Source organism: Pelodiscus sinensis, chromosome 21 (assembly GCF_049634645.1).
Source record: "Pelodiscus sinensis isolate JC-2024 chromosome 21, ASM4963464v1, whole genome shotgun sequence".
In the NCBI taxonomy this organism is placed as follows: Eukaryota; Metazoa; Chordata; order Testudines; family Trionychidae; genus Pelodiscus; species Pelodiscus sinensis.
Window position 1 is genome coordinate 24,663,806 of NC_134731.1, and position 14,620 is coordinate 24,678,425.

General features: G+C 45.7%; 1 protein-coding gene across 1 annotated transcript in view; it reads left to right on the forward strand.

Moving 5' to 3' along the window:
* MYBBP1A (MYB binding protein 1a) overlaps positions 1 to 14,620 on the forward strand; it is an 81,306-nt gene that overhangs the window by 836 nt on the left and 65,850 nt on the right. The window contains exons 2-9 of the mRNA XM_075904314.1: positions 1,150 to 1,245; positions 2,291 to 2,374; positions 2,839 to 2,913; positions 3,947 to 4,054; positions 7,653 to 7,843; positions 8,192 to 8,359; positions 9,611 to 9,728; positions 13,550 to 13,839. Of these exons, the coding sequence (XP_075760429.1) occupies positions 1,150 to 1,245; positions 2,291 to 2,374; positions 2,839 to 2,913; positions 3,947 to 4,054; positions 7,653 to 7,843; positions 8,192 to 8,359; positions 9,611 to 9,728; positions 13,550 to 13,839 (1,130 nt within the window). The remainder of the gene's footprint in view (positions 1 to 1,149; positions 1,246 to 2,290; positions 2,375 to 2,838; positions 2,914 to 3,946; positions 4,055 to 7,652; positions 7,844 to 8,191; positions 8,360 to 9,610; positions 9,729 to 13,549; positions 13,840 to 14,620) is intronic.

Consider the following 14,620-nt stretch of genomic DNA (forward strand, 5'->3'; position numbering starts at 1 on the left):
GGGGTGGGGTCTCGGTGGGAAGCTGGGACGTGTCCAGAGAACTGTGGATTGCAGGGGGTGTAAGCTCTTGGTAGGAATGTGTGGGGGTGTCTAGAGGATTTGGAAAGTGCAGAGGGGTGGGGTCTTGGTGGGAATTTAGGGAGTGCAGAGGGCTGGAGTCTCGGTGGGAACGTGAGGGGGTGTCCAGAGGACTGGGGGGGTACAGAGGGGTGAGCTTTTAGTAGGAATGTGTAGGGGTGTCCAGAGGACTTGGGAGGTGCAGAGGGGTGGAGTCCTGGTGGGAATGTGGGCTGTGTCCAGAGGACTTTAGGGGTGCAGCAGGCTGGGGTCTCGGTGGGAATGTGAGGGGGTGTCCACAGGACTGGGAGGGTGCAGAGGGCTGAGGTCTCGGTGGGAGCGCGTGTGTGTGGGGGGGTCTTGGTAGCTCTGATGCCAAAGCCCTGGGGGGCTGGTGTAGTCGGGAGTGGAATGCTGTGGGGCAGGGAGGAAGGGAGTTGGGTCCCAGAGATCTACTCTGGTTGGGGGGGTTGGAGGTGGGGGAGGGAAGGGAATCGGACTCCGGGGGAGTGCTGGGGTTGGGGGGTAGTGGATGTAATTGTATGCAAGTTCTTAAGTGTTTGGGGGTAGGAGGGAAGGACAGAATTAGGCCTGGGGAAGGAATTGCGCCCACCGTCCCAAGGGGCTGTTGGGTTGGGTGGGAGGGGCGGTGGAAGAGCGAAGGCCATGGGGTCTAGGCGACTGTGATTGCAGCTAGCACCCGGGACACTCTTTAGGTTGGGGTGAGTGGCTGCATAATCACAGCCCTGCCTTCCGCCCCTGTTATATAGAGGTTCCCCTGACAATGCTGTTGTTCCCTGGTCTGGTACCAGTCAGTATCCCTTTACCAAGCTTAAATCCCTGAGCAGACCAAGGGTTTAATACAGTCATGGGGACATGCTCAGGGCTGGCTAGTGTGATCTAGGGCAGTGAGGTGCCTTTGTGGAACTTGGTGGTGTTTATAAATGGCAGACCCGAACCCACTTAGGAGTACAGTTCCAGCCATATTTAATATTCCCTTTCCCTCTGGGCTGGCCGTACAGCCTTATGCTTTTCCGTATTGTAGGAATGTAGTCCTAAAAGGACCATATTTTTAAATATTATTTTTTTTAGGAAGATGAACTGAAATATACTTTAAAACGATTAATAGAAGGACTGGGAGCAACTCGAGAGGCAGCACGTCCAGGTTTCAGTCTGGCACTAGCTCAGGTTGGTATTTTCCCACTGGAGCAGGTTGTCTGAATAGTGCTCACATGACTTAGTGAAAGTGTGCTGCTTATTTTGAGCTTGGTGCACAGAAATAGCTCTGGGTGCACAGAGGTCTTGGGAAGAGTCCTTGAATCTGAGTGAACTTTTTACAGCCTTTTCTACACACACAAGTTGTACCGCTTTAGATACACTGATAGGGTAATCCGTACAATCTACCATGCACTTAGGCATGCTCATGCTAGTAAAATGTTTTCCTTTAAGGCAAGGAGAATGTGTTCTATGGCAGACCTGTGATTTCCTGAGCATCAGCGTTATAAGCAACTAATTATATGAGCTGGATTTTTTTTTGACTCTGAACTAGAATTCAGGCTTTTAGGCAGTGTTCCAGCAGCTGTACCTGATGGAAAAGAGACTGGGTGACAAAGAAATGTCATTCTCACAAAGAAAAATCAAGCACACTATATGTTGGTTACCATTCTTTAGGTGCACTGATATTGAACGATTAATGAATTAACTTTCGCACCTTACACACTGTCATTTTCAGATCTTTAGTTTTATGAACTTTTTTATTTTTCTGAGCTACTCAGTCTCCAAATAGTTCCTAAAACAGGGGTTCTTCTGTACCTACACTGGGCACCTTTAGTGTGGACACAATTGCATTGCTGTAGAGATTATATTGGTTTTAAAAAAAATCAAATACCTAACTGACATAGTTAGAATATAACCTCGTCTGCATGCAATTTTTGTTTTTGTGCTCTACTATAGGCACAGTTATTCTGTAGAAAATTGTGTGTATGCTATGACTTTCCTTGGAATAGCCATGTCATTTGAAAATAAATACAACTTTAAAAAATTGCACCCCTAACCAACATAGCTATGCAGGGACATTTTAAATTGTAGATCTCGTCTCAGGTTGATAGACTCAGAGAGTTCAGTTCCAGTTCTTTCTTCAGTCAGTAGTTGTTGCAGATGATAAATATGGGTGGTGTTAGAACATTTTCTCATGGAGTTTTAATCTCTGTCTCATGTTGATTCTGATATCCAGGTTTTGCAGTCTTTTGAGGAGATTCCACTGCATACTGTCCTGGAGCAGATAAAAGAAAAACACAATCTTGAGAGAGTCAAAAAGGTAGGTTTACCTTGTACTCAGAGGAACACCAGACAATAGTACATACTCTGTGTTCCTCAGTGAGTATTAATTGCCTTATCACCCTTACTTTGGGGACCCTTTTAAGGTAAATTATTCTAATGTGGTTAATTAATATCTGGAGTAAACCGTATTGTCACAGGATCTAATGTGCATGTGCACATGCAAAGATTTACGTATGTAAATTGAGGGCAGTACAGTACCTTTTGCCTGGACAAGAACAACAAATGGTCTGGTAGCACTTTATAGACTAACGAAACATGTAGATGGTATCATGAGCGTTCGTGGGCACATCCCACTTCTTAAGATGAGGATATGCAAGGCTGGCTTTCCTTACTGCCGATGAAAACTGCCCAGAAGCATGTAAGAACTGTTGCTGAACATGAGAGCTAGCTATTTCTGCATTTTTAATTGCTGGATTGCAATGTTGATTTTCTTCTTTTCAGAAACTCTTTAGAAGTGCTGCCTTTGGAAACTTTTTTGGGGTACTGGCTCTTTTCCAGTCTGGTCGTCTTGCAAAGGTATCACGAGTGGGGCTTGTTCATGAACAATGTACCTTGTACTGTCCCAAATGCGGAACGAGACTTAGAAAGGAGGGATGGCCCATTGGTTTTGACATTAGCCTGGGGATTTAAAAGTATCAGGTTCAATTCAATTCCTTACTCCGCCAGATGCGTCCTGTGTGACTGTGAGCAAATCACTTAAGGTATGTCTACACAGTCACATTATTTCAAAATAACTAGCATTATTTCGAAATCGTGTCGAAATCCTGTCAAGCTGGAGAACTTCTTACTCTGACTCTTGTAACCTTCATTGTCCAAGGAGTAAGGGAAGTCGGAGGAAGAGTGCTCTATCTTGAAATAAGTGCTGTGTAGATGCTCCCAATTTCAAAATAAGCTATTTTGAAATAAGCTACACAATTGACATAGCTCAATTTGCGTAGCTTATTTCAAGTTAAGCCCTGCTGTGTAGACAAACCCTATGGCTCTCTGTTCTTCAGTTCCCCATTTTACAAATGGAGGTAATACCATGCTTTCATCCTATGGGGATGTCGTGAGGATAAATACATTAAAGGTTATAAGGTGCTCAGGTGATGGGGGTCAGATAAGTGCTTGAGCTGATACCTGCCACTAAAATCACAAGCTTTGTTTCATTCAAAATTATTGTGTTAAATACAGCTAGAAATCAAAAGTGTCAAAGAAATCCAGAAAATATATTTGAAGTGCCTCCTTGTAGGAAAGTTATTGGAGCTAATCATCCTTTGATATGAATCTGAGTGGGGTGGGGGGGGAGAGGAGATGAAGGAGAGAGGATGAGAAGAGAGGAAAGAAGTAGTGGCTATAGATCGAGGGACAGAGGCGGTAGAACATCACTTGTCAGTTACACACAGAAAATGCTGTATTGGGAAGATCTTACTTCTGCAGGAGGAGGCAATTGGGTTGGGTTATTATTAATAATGTTAAGATTCAGCCTGTGCGCTATGGTTAATAATGGAAACGGGAGCTTAACCGTGGCTGCTTGGTCTTTATTTTTTTTTCTTGTTTGAATTTCTAGGATAAAAAGGCCCTCCTGGAATGTGTCCGACTCCTGCAGAACTTGGTACAGCACCACGCCCATCTCCGAGATCTACCCAGGAGAACCCTTGTTGATATCCTCACGGAGGTATGAAAACATGGCACCTGAATAGTGAAACCTGGTGTTTGTGGTATTGTTTTGTCGAAGCAAAAACACGCTTCTCTGTGTTTAGGCAGCTAACAAGCAGCTTTATTAATTAATAAAGCACAGCATGAGCCAAACGTGGTCACAGCAGAGCTAGACCCAGTAAGGCTGCTAATACAATCAATCCTAGTATCTTTATACCCTTAACCAAACAGTCTGACGTCAGGGCATCCAATTACAGAAATCCTCAATTAAATTTGGAAAAACAAAGCCTTATCAACAAGATGGCGGACAGGTGCGAGGGAGTACATCTCCTGTCCCAACCAGCCCAATTAACACATACCAATAGCCCATCCTGTAGGCCTCTTCTCACGGGGTGACAGAAAGTTCACTCTGGTCTACGTGCTTGAGAGAAAAGCTGAAATGGTTTCTGATATACAAGATGGCTTCTAGCTAAATATGAAAATGGTTTCTACAGCTTCTACAGTTTTTTCTCAGTTTGGGTTGGCACCAGCTTCGCTGATGTCAAAGGAGTCTTTCCATTAGCTTCAAAGGGTGTTGCACCAGATACTTAGTGGTCATGAAAAATGTCATATGGACGAGGGATGTTAAAGTGCAGCTGTGCATACAATTGCCTGATAAGCCCAGGTTTATCTGTTAATCTGAACGTAACATGCAACCCCCCCACCTGCTGCCTTTGTATCAGAGGCGGCAAAGGAGGAGGGAGGCAGGAGCCGGTGCTCATGGGAAACCTGCTTAAAAGCTGGCTCCTGGAGTCGTCTGTCCCCCGGTGGTCAGAGGGAGCTAGCTCCCCGTGGGCACCGGCTCCCGCAGAGCCGCCGGCCCCCCTGCATTGCTGCCTCTGATAGAGAGGCAGCAGTGTAGTGGGGGGTAGGCAGGAGCTAGTACATGCAGGAAGCAGGTTTTCAAGCCGGCTCCCTGCACATACCGGCTCCTGTGGAGCTGCCTGCCCCACGTGCTGCTGCCTCTGATAAGAGGCAGCAACGGGGCAGGCGGGAGCTGGTGCTTCGGAGAGCCGACTTAAAAGCCGGCTCCCTGCTGTCACCAGCTCTTGTCTGCCCCCCCCCTGCATGTAAATGTGTAACCTTTAAAAATTTCAGGGGTTACACATTTAGTCAAAAACTTGATTTTTAACATCCCTAATACGGACATGTCTGTTTAGGCAAGATCTGTCCCCAGAACTAGTGCAGGTCTGCGTGTGTTTCCCACGCTCAGTGTTGGTTGCCCAGGATAAGAGTAGATAGACTTGGATTGTTGGGGTTGGAGGAGAGGGAAATGATGCTGAGAAGGGAAGCTAAGGATGATAGCATAAAAAGATTGTGGAACGATTTATATGCTTTGTATGAATTCTCCAGGTGGAATGTGCAGACTAGCAACCTTAACTGAAAGTTAGCCAAGCTTTTTGTGGAGGAATATTCATGGTCTACCAACTTTGATATTAGGGTTTTTTGTATGCTTTCCATACTGCTGATTTGTGACCGTGACCAATTCAGGTACCTTGTAGTTCTTCAACGATGGGAGTTTCTTTTTTATTTCAAAAGAATCTATCCAGTTTATACCAAACCATATTAGTGTTCAAAATACTTGGCTAGGAAAATCCCATGGAGGTGAACCACACTTATTTAAAATGTATTTGTATTAAGAAATAATACAAAAAAAGCTTATGAATGTATAGCCGCAAAAGGGAAATGAATCAAAATGCAGCAGAAAGTCACAGTTCTAGCCATGGAATAAAGCAGTGTTTCTCACTCCTTTTTCAAAAGTATTGAAAAAGTATCCCTTTTTCTAAATAAATAAATAAATACTCCCAGTACCTACAGTTTTCAGACACACAATTTTTTTCTACCATTGGAACACAGTTGTTTAAACAACTGAATCGTAGCTGGGCGGGTGATGAAATTTTTGGGTGTAAAACGTATAAAAATAATAAAACGCTGTAAAACTTAAATCAAAAATTCAGTTTTCTTGAAATTTCAGTTGTGTTGACGTACCCCTGGACTTCTCTCAAGTACCCCTGAAGGTACTCGTACCACTGGTTGAGAAACACTGAAATAAAGCCCATAGAGCTGAGACCATCAGGGCCCCATTCTCGGTTGATCCATAGGTATTACTGTAGCAAATGTGATTAATTACAACATGCTGTCTTCTGATTGGGTGTCCATTGTACATCCTCTTGGGATCCTTGATGAAATTGGGTCTGATATTGTCCTGGTGGTGGTTGTTGCTGGTATTATATCAATAGAAAGTTTTTATAAGGTGCCAAAAAGGATACAGCCTATTCTGTAGTCATCAACGGGTTGCTGATGGATCCCGAAGATCTTTTTAGGCCAGAATCTATGTTTTATAAAAGTCAAAGTAAAGGGCTGGTAACCCTCCTCCTATCCGATCCACTGTAGCTTTTGATGTTGTTCAATCTTGTGTCATAGGGCTAAAGATGTAAAATCCCAGTTAAACATAATGTTTAACTGGTTAACCATGACCTCCCCCAAGGGACTGCTGCACCATAAGTGGGGGGCTGCAGTCCCTTGCGGGGGGGGGGGGTCACAGTTAACCAGTCTGCATTCATTGTGCGGTCTGTCTGTCTGTCGGCCTTCTGCGCCACAAGTAGGAGGCTACTCCGACCCGGCCTGGTCCAGCTGGGGCAGCCACCCACTGGTTAACTGGGTAAGCATGCTGCTAAGGAGTGTGCTTAACCCTTTACATCCCGATTAGGACCTGTCTCCGCACAAACTTTGTACCCCTTATCTATACCAGTATAATTACACTAGTTCAACATCTGGTCCAATTGTGTTTGTGTAAAGATGCTGTATACCAATATCACTGTTTCTGTAGCACAGTGTTTCCCAATTTTATTTGGCCACGGAACCCTTTTAAACGTGAAAGAATTTTGCAGAACCCCTAATAACAGTCTAATATATGGAGCTGAAAAAGTAGACCACAAAAAAGTAAGGATAATAATAAACAAATGCTAAACAGGGTCATGAGATCAACATTTAGTTAAATTGCACGTATTTAAAAACAAAAATCACATGTAACGTGTGCAAAAAATAAAGCAACTGGTTTGACAGCTGAAGCTTCAACTTTGTCCGCCGCCGCGCTAGTATATTCGTGTTCAGTCACCCATGTGATCCACGCTCCCTGAGAGTGAGTCCGGGGATTTACGGTGTTATATAACAGGTGATTGCAGTTATTGACTGCGCGCGCAGCGGTGAGCAGTGACATCATCATCCCCACTCTCTGGCTAAGCTGGCATTACACAGGGACACTTATCGTGGCGAACACAAATGAAAATTGTTTTCAATAAAATTCATAAATGCTTAAATATTAATGATTATTTTTTTAAATCATAAAATGTTATTGTAATGGAATCTTCTCGCGGAACCCTTATGGTCGCTTTGCAGAACCCCGTTTGGGAAACACTGCTATGGAGGAAGGAGAATATGCCATACTGATACAAGGCACCCGTGTATTGATACAACTGCATCCACCCTATGGGATTTAAGAAACCCACCCCCTTGCCTCATGTAGTTACACCATTCGATAACTTGCTGTGTTGCTTCTCAATTGCATTGCTGTTTAGATTCCTGAAGCTGTGTTTGAGGAAGTCCTGTTTGGCGCCCTGCAGGCTGACCTCACTTCGGCCTTCAGCACCCCGGGGCAGCTGCATCTCTTGCTCGTGAGCATTCAGAAGTTCCCTGGGGTTCTGAAACCCAGCAAACTGAAGAGACTGCTAGGCTCATCTGCCATTGTAACTAAGGAGAACATTCCCAGGTGAGTTGTAGAAGGGCATGGAGATGCCATGCGTCCAACCTCCTAACTGTCGAGGAGAAACAATCGTATGGCTCTGATGCCTGGAGGTGCTGGGCGCCTGTCTCTCCCATTGTGTCTCCCCTTAGATTCAGAATGGAGCTGCTGGTAGGGTTGAGGTTTATTCTTGGTCACTCCAGGTATGGCAGGGAGTGCTGCTTCCAATATGTAGATCAGTTGCTCACCCTTAGGGAAAGTGGCCAGGGATAACTTGTTAGTTTGTGCGCTGTTGTCTGTCTGCTCCAAAGCTCCTTCGCACCTGGATAGTTCCCGTTCCATTTCCTATCCTCCTGGGGTTGCTTTTCTCCTCAGGCTTGTGGAGGTTTTGAAAACTGCTGCCAGGTCTGAGAAGAAGGACAAGAATCTTCCACGTGTCGGGCTGGACTTGCTCCGAGTGTCTGTGAACGAAGGCGCCTTTGAACTCTTCTGGGAAGAAGCCGTGGAGAATGGGCTGCTTAAAGAAAAGTCGGGGCCGAACAGGTTTGTTTTAAATGCCGTCCTTTGTTCTTACTATAACCTACTTGTCCGCTTCCGATCAGAGCGCATATTCTGCTGCTCTATGGTAACTAAAACGTGACCAAAAAAGGGACAGACGCTTTGTGAGAAATTCTCCCCACTTTTTTACGTTTTTTAACTCGGATCTTGTTGTAACAAAATGAAGAAGCAACTTTGTTGCAGTTTAGGAAATACTGCTTAAAATGTGGTGCTGTTTCCTGTTCTCAATAACTCAGACAAAAAATCAGGCCCATGTGACTGAAGATGATGGAAACTTAAAGGCAGATATGCAGCCTAGAATTATTTATAACTTTTAAATTTACCAAATTTCAGTCTGACAGTGCCCCTCTGAATGTGAGATTTGGAGATGGCCCAGACGCTGAAATGTGGGTCCAGTCCCTTTTTGTGCGTTACTATGGGCTGAATGCACACCCTTAGACCTTATGTGCGCCCCGTTTGGTTTTGGATTTGGCACAGAACTGAAAACGTTCATTTCCATTTTTAACACGAAGGAGGCTGAGACTGCAAGAGTTAGCTGTTTTAGCTGGGGATGTCCATGTGTAGAAGACTACATGGTTAACTGATAAGCCTGGATTTACAAATTAATCCTGTCGTCTCATTCATCCTCCACATCCCCTGCTGCCTCTGTATCAGAGACAGCAAACGGTGGGAGCTGGTTTAATGTCGGCTCCCCACGAGCTCCGGATCTATCTGCCCTCTGCCACCCCCAATCTACTGATAGGTATGAGGAGCTGGCTTTTAAGCTGGTTCTCTGTGCATGCCAGCTCCATGGACTCGCTTGCCCCCGTTCTCCTTGCTATCGAAGGCAGCAGCATGGAGGGGGAACAGGGAAGGCTGCTCTGCAGCAGCAGCCCCTATACATGGAGCAGCCTCTGTCTGCGGGGAGCTCAGATCCCCTGCAGACAGGGGCTGCTGCCGCCCCGCGCTACTGCTTCTGTGTCAGAGGCAGCAGCACATGGTGGCAGGTGGGAGCCGGTCTGTGCAGGAGTGGTAGGGGGCTCCCCAGGAGATGCTGATGTCATGCTCTGACGTGCCATTCTTTGCCAGCCTCGCATTCTCAGGTGGGCAAGTTTTGTAAGTGTCCCTGTAGTCCTGATGGCTGCCATTATTTTGCGTCTCTGTGAAGTACACAAAATGTTCTTCCTCTGCCCTGTCCTTGCGTGTGATGTTACAACTGTGTCCTTCCCTGTGGGAATCTGTTCTCTTTCCACTCAGTTACATGTGCTACCGGTTGCTGGGCAGTGCTCTCCCGCTCTTGTCTCTGGATCAGCTGCCGATAGTTCTCCGAGGGGAAGTGATGCGGCACTACGGGGAGCATGTGGTATCGGCTCAGGTAGGCATCCCTGAGAGGATTTGATGCAACCCGTGCCAAAGACCCCATACCCAAGTGCAGACCCTACGAGATACAGCCATTTTCAAGTATCCCACTACAACAGCCGTGGCTGCCCCGTCATCCCTTACAGCGGCTCCCGGCTCCCCTGTGCTCACCTGGGCAGGGGAGCCGTCCTGTGCTTGAAATATGGTACTTCCAATACGGTAGTGGCTGGCGGGAGCCTGCTGAGGACAAAAAGCTTAGAAATGTGCTTCTTGCGCTTTTAAAGTGGCAGGCTTTCCCCCCCCCCCCTCCCTCTACAACTTTGCCTCGGCTCTTTGCACTGAATCCACTCATATCTTGGCTCTTCGTCCAGGATGGGTTGGCCATGCCTGCAGTACAGCGTTGTTAGCACTTGTGTAGTTTAAGGCAGTGTTCACTGTAAGTATAATGGACGCTTTTAAGTTGAGTTCCTACACGCTTTGTTGGCATGACCCTGTTTTAATTAATTTGCTCTCAGCACCCCAGACAGCACACGTGTGTGTGCAGCCTGGAGGTTGTCATTTTGTAGCACAAAATAGTATCCTCCACCCAGTGTGGCTTTGCCAGTACTGTAAGTGTGAGGTCATACTGCATAGAGGACTCCCCTTTGCATTCTCTGTGCATTGTGACCTCTCACCCACCAGACATGTGATATGATGCTGCGCCAAGCGATATGGTGTCCTCTGCACACACGGGATTGTGTGGCCCCATGTGATGATGGCGTGACCCCATTGGGGCCAGAGCCCATAGTTTGGGAGCTGCTGTGTCAGTAGTTTCCCATGAAATTGTTAAATAATCTGATTGGAGGTGGGTTTCATTTGGGAATTCACTGTAACATTTGTCACTGGCTCCAAGAAAACTAAAATAGCCATTTTACGTTGTGTGGGGGAACTTACCAAAAAAAGGCACTGTCTAGGCTCCGTGGGCTAACACAGTCCTGTTGCCTTTTGCTGTGGACACAGTGATCATTACTCTCTTCTTTTTGGGGGGCAAACAAGTATTCCAAGCGCCCATTTCTGGCATCACAGCAGCAGCTGAAACGCAGTTGTAGTTTTCAGGGAAGGGCAGCACTGGCACCTTCTTGCTCTTTTTTTCTCTTAATATCTGCAGACTTACCATTGTAGTACATCTTGCTCCTATTAGTCCTGCAAAATCAGCACTGCTGTGAGAGGAGAACTGAGTTCTGTTCCTCTTGGTGCATCAGGAGACTTGTTTACTAAATTCCGATCCGTCATCCTTGCAATGCCATGGGATTCTACAGATGACATGGAAAGCCTAATTTTGAAGGCATAGAAATAAATGCTAATTAATTTAACCAGCAGCACCGTTATGACTAGTTTGAGCCTCTAGTTCTGGGTTAAATTACCAGGGTTGGAATTTGGGGAAGCTATTGCTAGTTTCTTACACTTTCCTACAAGTCACCGGTGCAGGCTGTTGCCGACTGTGTGCAGGTTTGATCATTCCCCTGTTCCTAAAAACACATCAATCCGTTTGTTTTTTTTGTTTTTTCTACTTGTAAAATGAGCACATTTGACTTTGTTTAATCAGGGTGGGTCTGCTGATTTTGGACAGTACTAACATGAGCTGACCAATAGAATGCAAATGGCATTCAGTTGTGCAGTGCAGACAACATCTTTCTCGGGTATGTGTCTTCTGGCCAAATGGCCGTGGAGGCAGATTAATTACCTGTGATATTTACTGACTTTCTAATCTTGGGAACATTCAGTCTTTAAATTTCATTAGAGCTCCAACTTCCTTCATATCCTTGCATTGATCCTGACATTTCTTAAAATAGTTAGTTTAATTCACTTAGAAAAGCTGCATTATATGGTTGGGATGGAGTTGTGGTTCTTTTCCCCTTCAAGCTTTCTCCAGATAGATTTCCATTCTCTTCACAGCACAGATGAGTGAGTAGGGATAAGCGTATAACGGAGTCGAAATGCCATACGTTGTAAAGGACTATTTGGAAAATGGGATCCTTCTGTCAACTGCCCCACTGCTATATATATTGGACAAACTGGACAGTCCCTATGGGAAAGAATCAATGGACACCAATCAGATATACATAAAGGGAACATACAGAAACCTGTTGGGGAACACTTTAATCTACCTAATCACTGTTAAAAAATCTTCAAGTGGCTGTCTTGTCACAAACCATTTCTACTAGCCAAATGTGTAGAGGGGCGTTGGAATTACAATTCACCCGCAAGTTCAATTCTCATGCTAATGGCCTTAATCGTGATCAGGGATGGTTGGGACACTATCAACCTAGCATTCAATGAGGGTGCAAACAGCTCTTTGTGTAGATTCCTGTTATTGCCTTTCATTCTTATCTGCTTCATTTTAACTACCCAGTCTTCAGGTGCCTTCTGATTCCCAGTTCTGCCTTCCTGTTTTTCCCTTTGATATTTGCATACCCTCTGCTCCTCATACCCCCTTCCCCCCATTTATTTTGGGTCTGCACATCCTAAACTCAGAACTCCGGTCATTTGAAGAAGTGGGCTGTGCCCACAAAAGCTCATGATACCATCTACATATTTTGTTAGTCTAGAAAGTGCTACCAGACCATTTCTTGTTTTTTAAGTTTAAATTAATGGCTGTGTCTAGACTGGCCAGTTTTTCCGGAAAAACTTGCCAGCTGTCTACACTGGCCACTTGAATTTCTGCAAAAGCACGGACTTCCTACTGTAAGAAATCAGTGCTTCTTGCGGAAATACTATGCTGCTCCCGTTCGGGCAAAAGTCCCTTTTGCGCAAAACTTTTGCTCAAAAGGGCCAATGTAGACAGCTGAGATTTGTTTTCCGCAATAAAAGCCCCGATCGCGAAAATGGCGATCGGGGCTTTTTTGCGGAAAAGTGTCCGTGCCAATCTTCACGCTCTGTTCTGAAAATGCTTTTAATGGAAAACTTTTCCGTTTAAAGCATTTCCGGAAAATCATGCCAATCTAGTCATAGCCAATGTGTCTGGTGTTGCTGGGCTAGGTCTAACTGTAGCAGATTGCCATCGGTATTGTTCTAGTGTATATAGAGAGTCTGGGATCTTGTGCAGATCTCAGCACTCTGTGGCCACATTTACAGCATTCCCAGACTCAAAATTTGAAGCACTTGATCTGTGCAGGTTTCAGAGAGCCTAGGAGAACAGGTCACATGATACATTTTCATGTGCTGGGTTTCTGCTGCAGGGAGCCACAGTGGTCCTGATAAACTTTTTGGCCAATACTGCCCAGTTGATGGTTCTTAAGATTTCACCCATATAAACCAATGAGGAATCTAATCTACCAGGGAGGGAGGACTGCTGGTAATTTGAGATTAAGGTTTGGTGAATTCAACCTCAGTGGCAGGATGAAGCATGCAAGTCGCCATTGCTGGTAGGTGAGGCAGTTTTGTCTAGTAGATAGAGCACTTCCCTGAGCCCCAGGAGACCTGAGCTATATTCTCAGCTTGGCCACTAGCCTCTTGGGTGACATTGTGTAAGTCACTTCTCTTCCTTGTGCCTCAGCTTCCCTGCCTGTAAAAGGGGAACTGTGAGCTCATTGTCCAGCACTTTATGATTTACCGATATCGGATAAGACCTCAAGCTAGCATAGAGCGCTGACCTGACCACTGAAAGGGTGAGTGGGTTATGGGGGCCTGGAGTATTTGTACTGCCTCAATAGCTGTTCAGACCCGGGATTTATTGTACCACGCACACACACAGAGTAAGGTCAGTTGTGTACAGTGACTTCAGTGTGCCTGGTTTTTTTGTCTTCATTGTGCAGTATGATGGGTTGTAACCTGCTTTGTGCTGCCTGCGCCTTTCAGCTACCAGACCGGTTTAAGTTCGCTCCAGAGATGGAGACCTACGTTGACTCATTCCTCGAGGGCTGTGATGATCCAGAGAAGCAGCTGGCAGTAATGGTTGGCTTCTCCACTCTGACCAATCAAGGCTATCCGGTTGTGCCCAGCTTCTGGAAGGTGGTGAAACACTTGCAGCCTGAAACGCTGCTGAAATATGTCAACTGGCTCAAGAGAATGTTCCTTAGACCAGATTTTGACTGCTGCTTAGATTTCACCACCAGTCGGCAAAAGCAGAACCAAGAGAAAGCAAATCTGTAAGTCTGCTTGTACAACTTTGTCTTCTCTCTCGGATCTGTACTGGATGCATTTTCCTGTGTTTAGCTCTGTTTGCTTGTCCTAGGGGTGATGTGGGGGGGTCTTCAACAGCTGATACCCAGTAGGACTGTTAGGTGGTCCTACGTCAACAGCTTGTGTTTTCTGCTCCCTTTATCTTTATTGGGAAACCTTAGAAGTTTCCTCTTTGGACGTATTCCTGGGGAAACCAAGCCAGGGGGCTGGTGACTCTCCAGAGGTGGTCTTTCTCACTGAGTCACTGCTGTGCTACTACCCCAGCCTGGTGCTAGAAGGCACTTCATTAGCTCAGAGTGTCTCTTCCAACTGAGATGTAAAACTTAGATCCTGATTTGCCATGGGGGAAGCACGGCATTCTGTATAAGCTGAGCACTTGGGCAGCCACCGAAGAGAGATTCAAATGCTGCCCAGCTGATTAGCAGAGCACCCACCGCTGGCAGCATGAGTTTCTACTGGTAGTGCACATCTGCACATGGCTCGGTGCACGTGACAAAATGTATTCCGCGCATGGTTAGAAAAAATAGAGGGAATATTGGTGCAGCACTTTGTGACAAGTTGGAGCATTTGTCAGATGATGGTTTGGGTAACTATTCTGCCGACTTAAAATTCCAGCTGCACTTTCACTTTTAGATGAAGTGAAGGAGAGGGGTCTGGCTGTCTTCACTGTTGTGGTGTCGTATTCCAGCAGGAGACTTCCTCCTGGATGTGGGCAAAGGCTTGTAAAGCATTTTGTGATCATCTGGG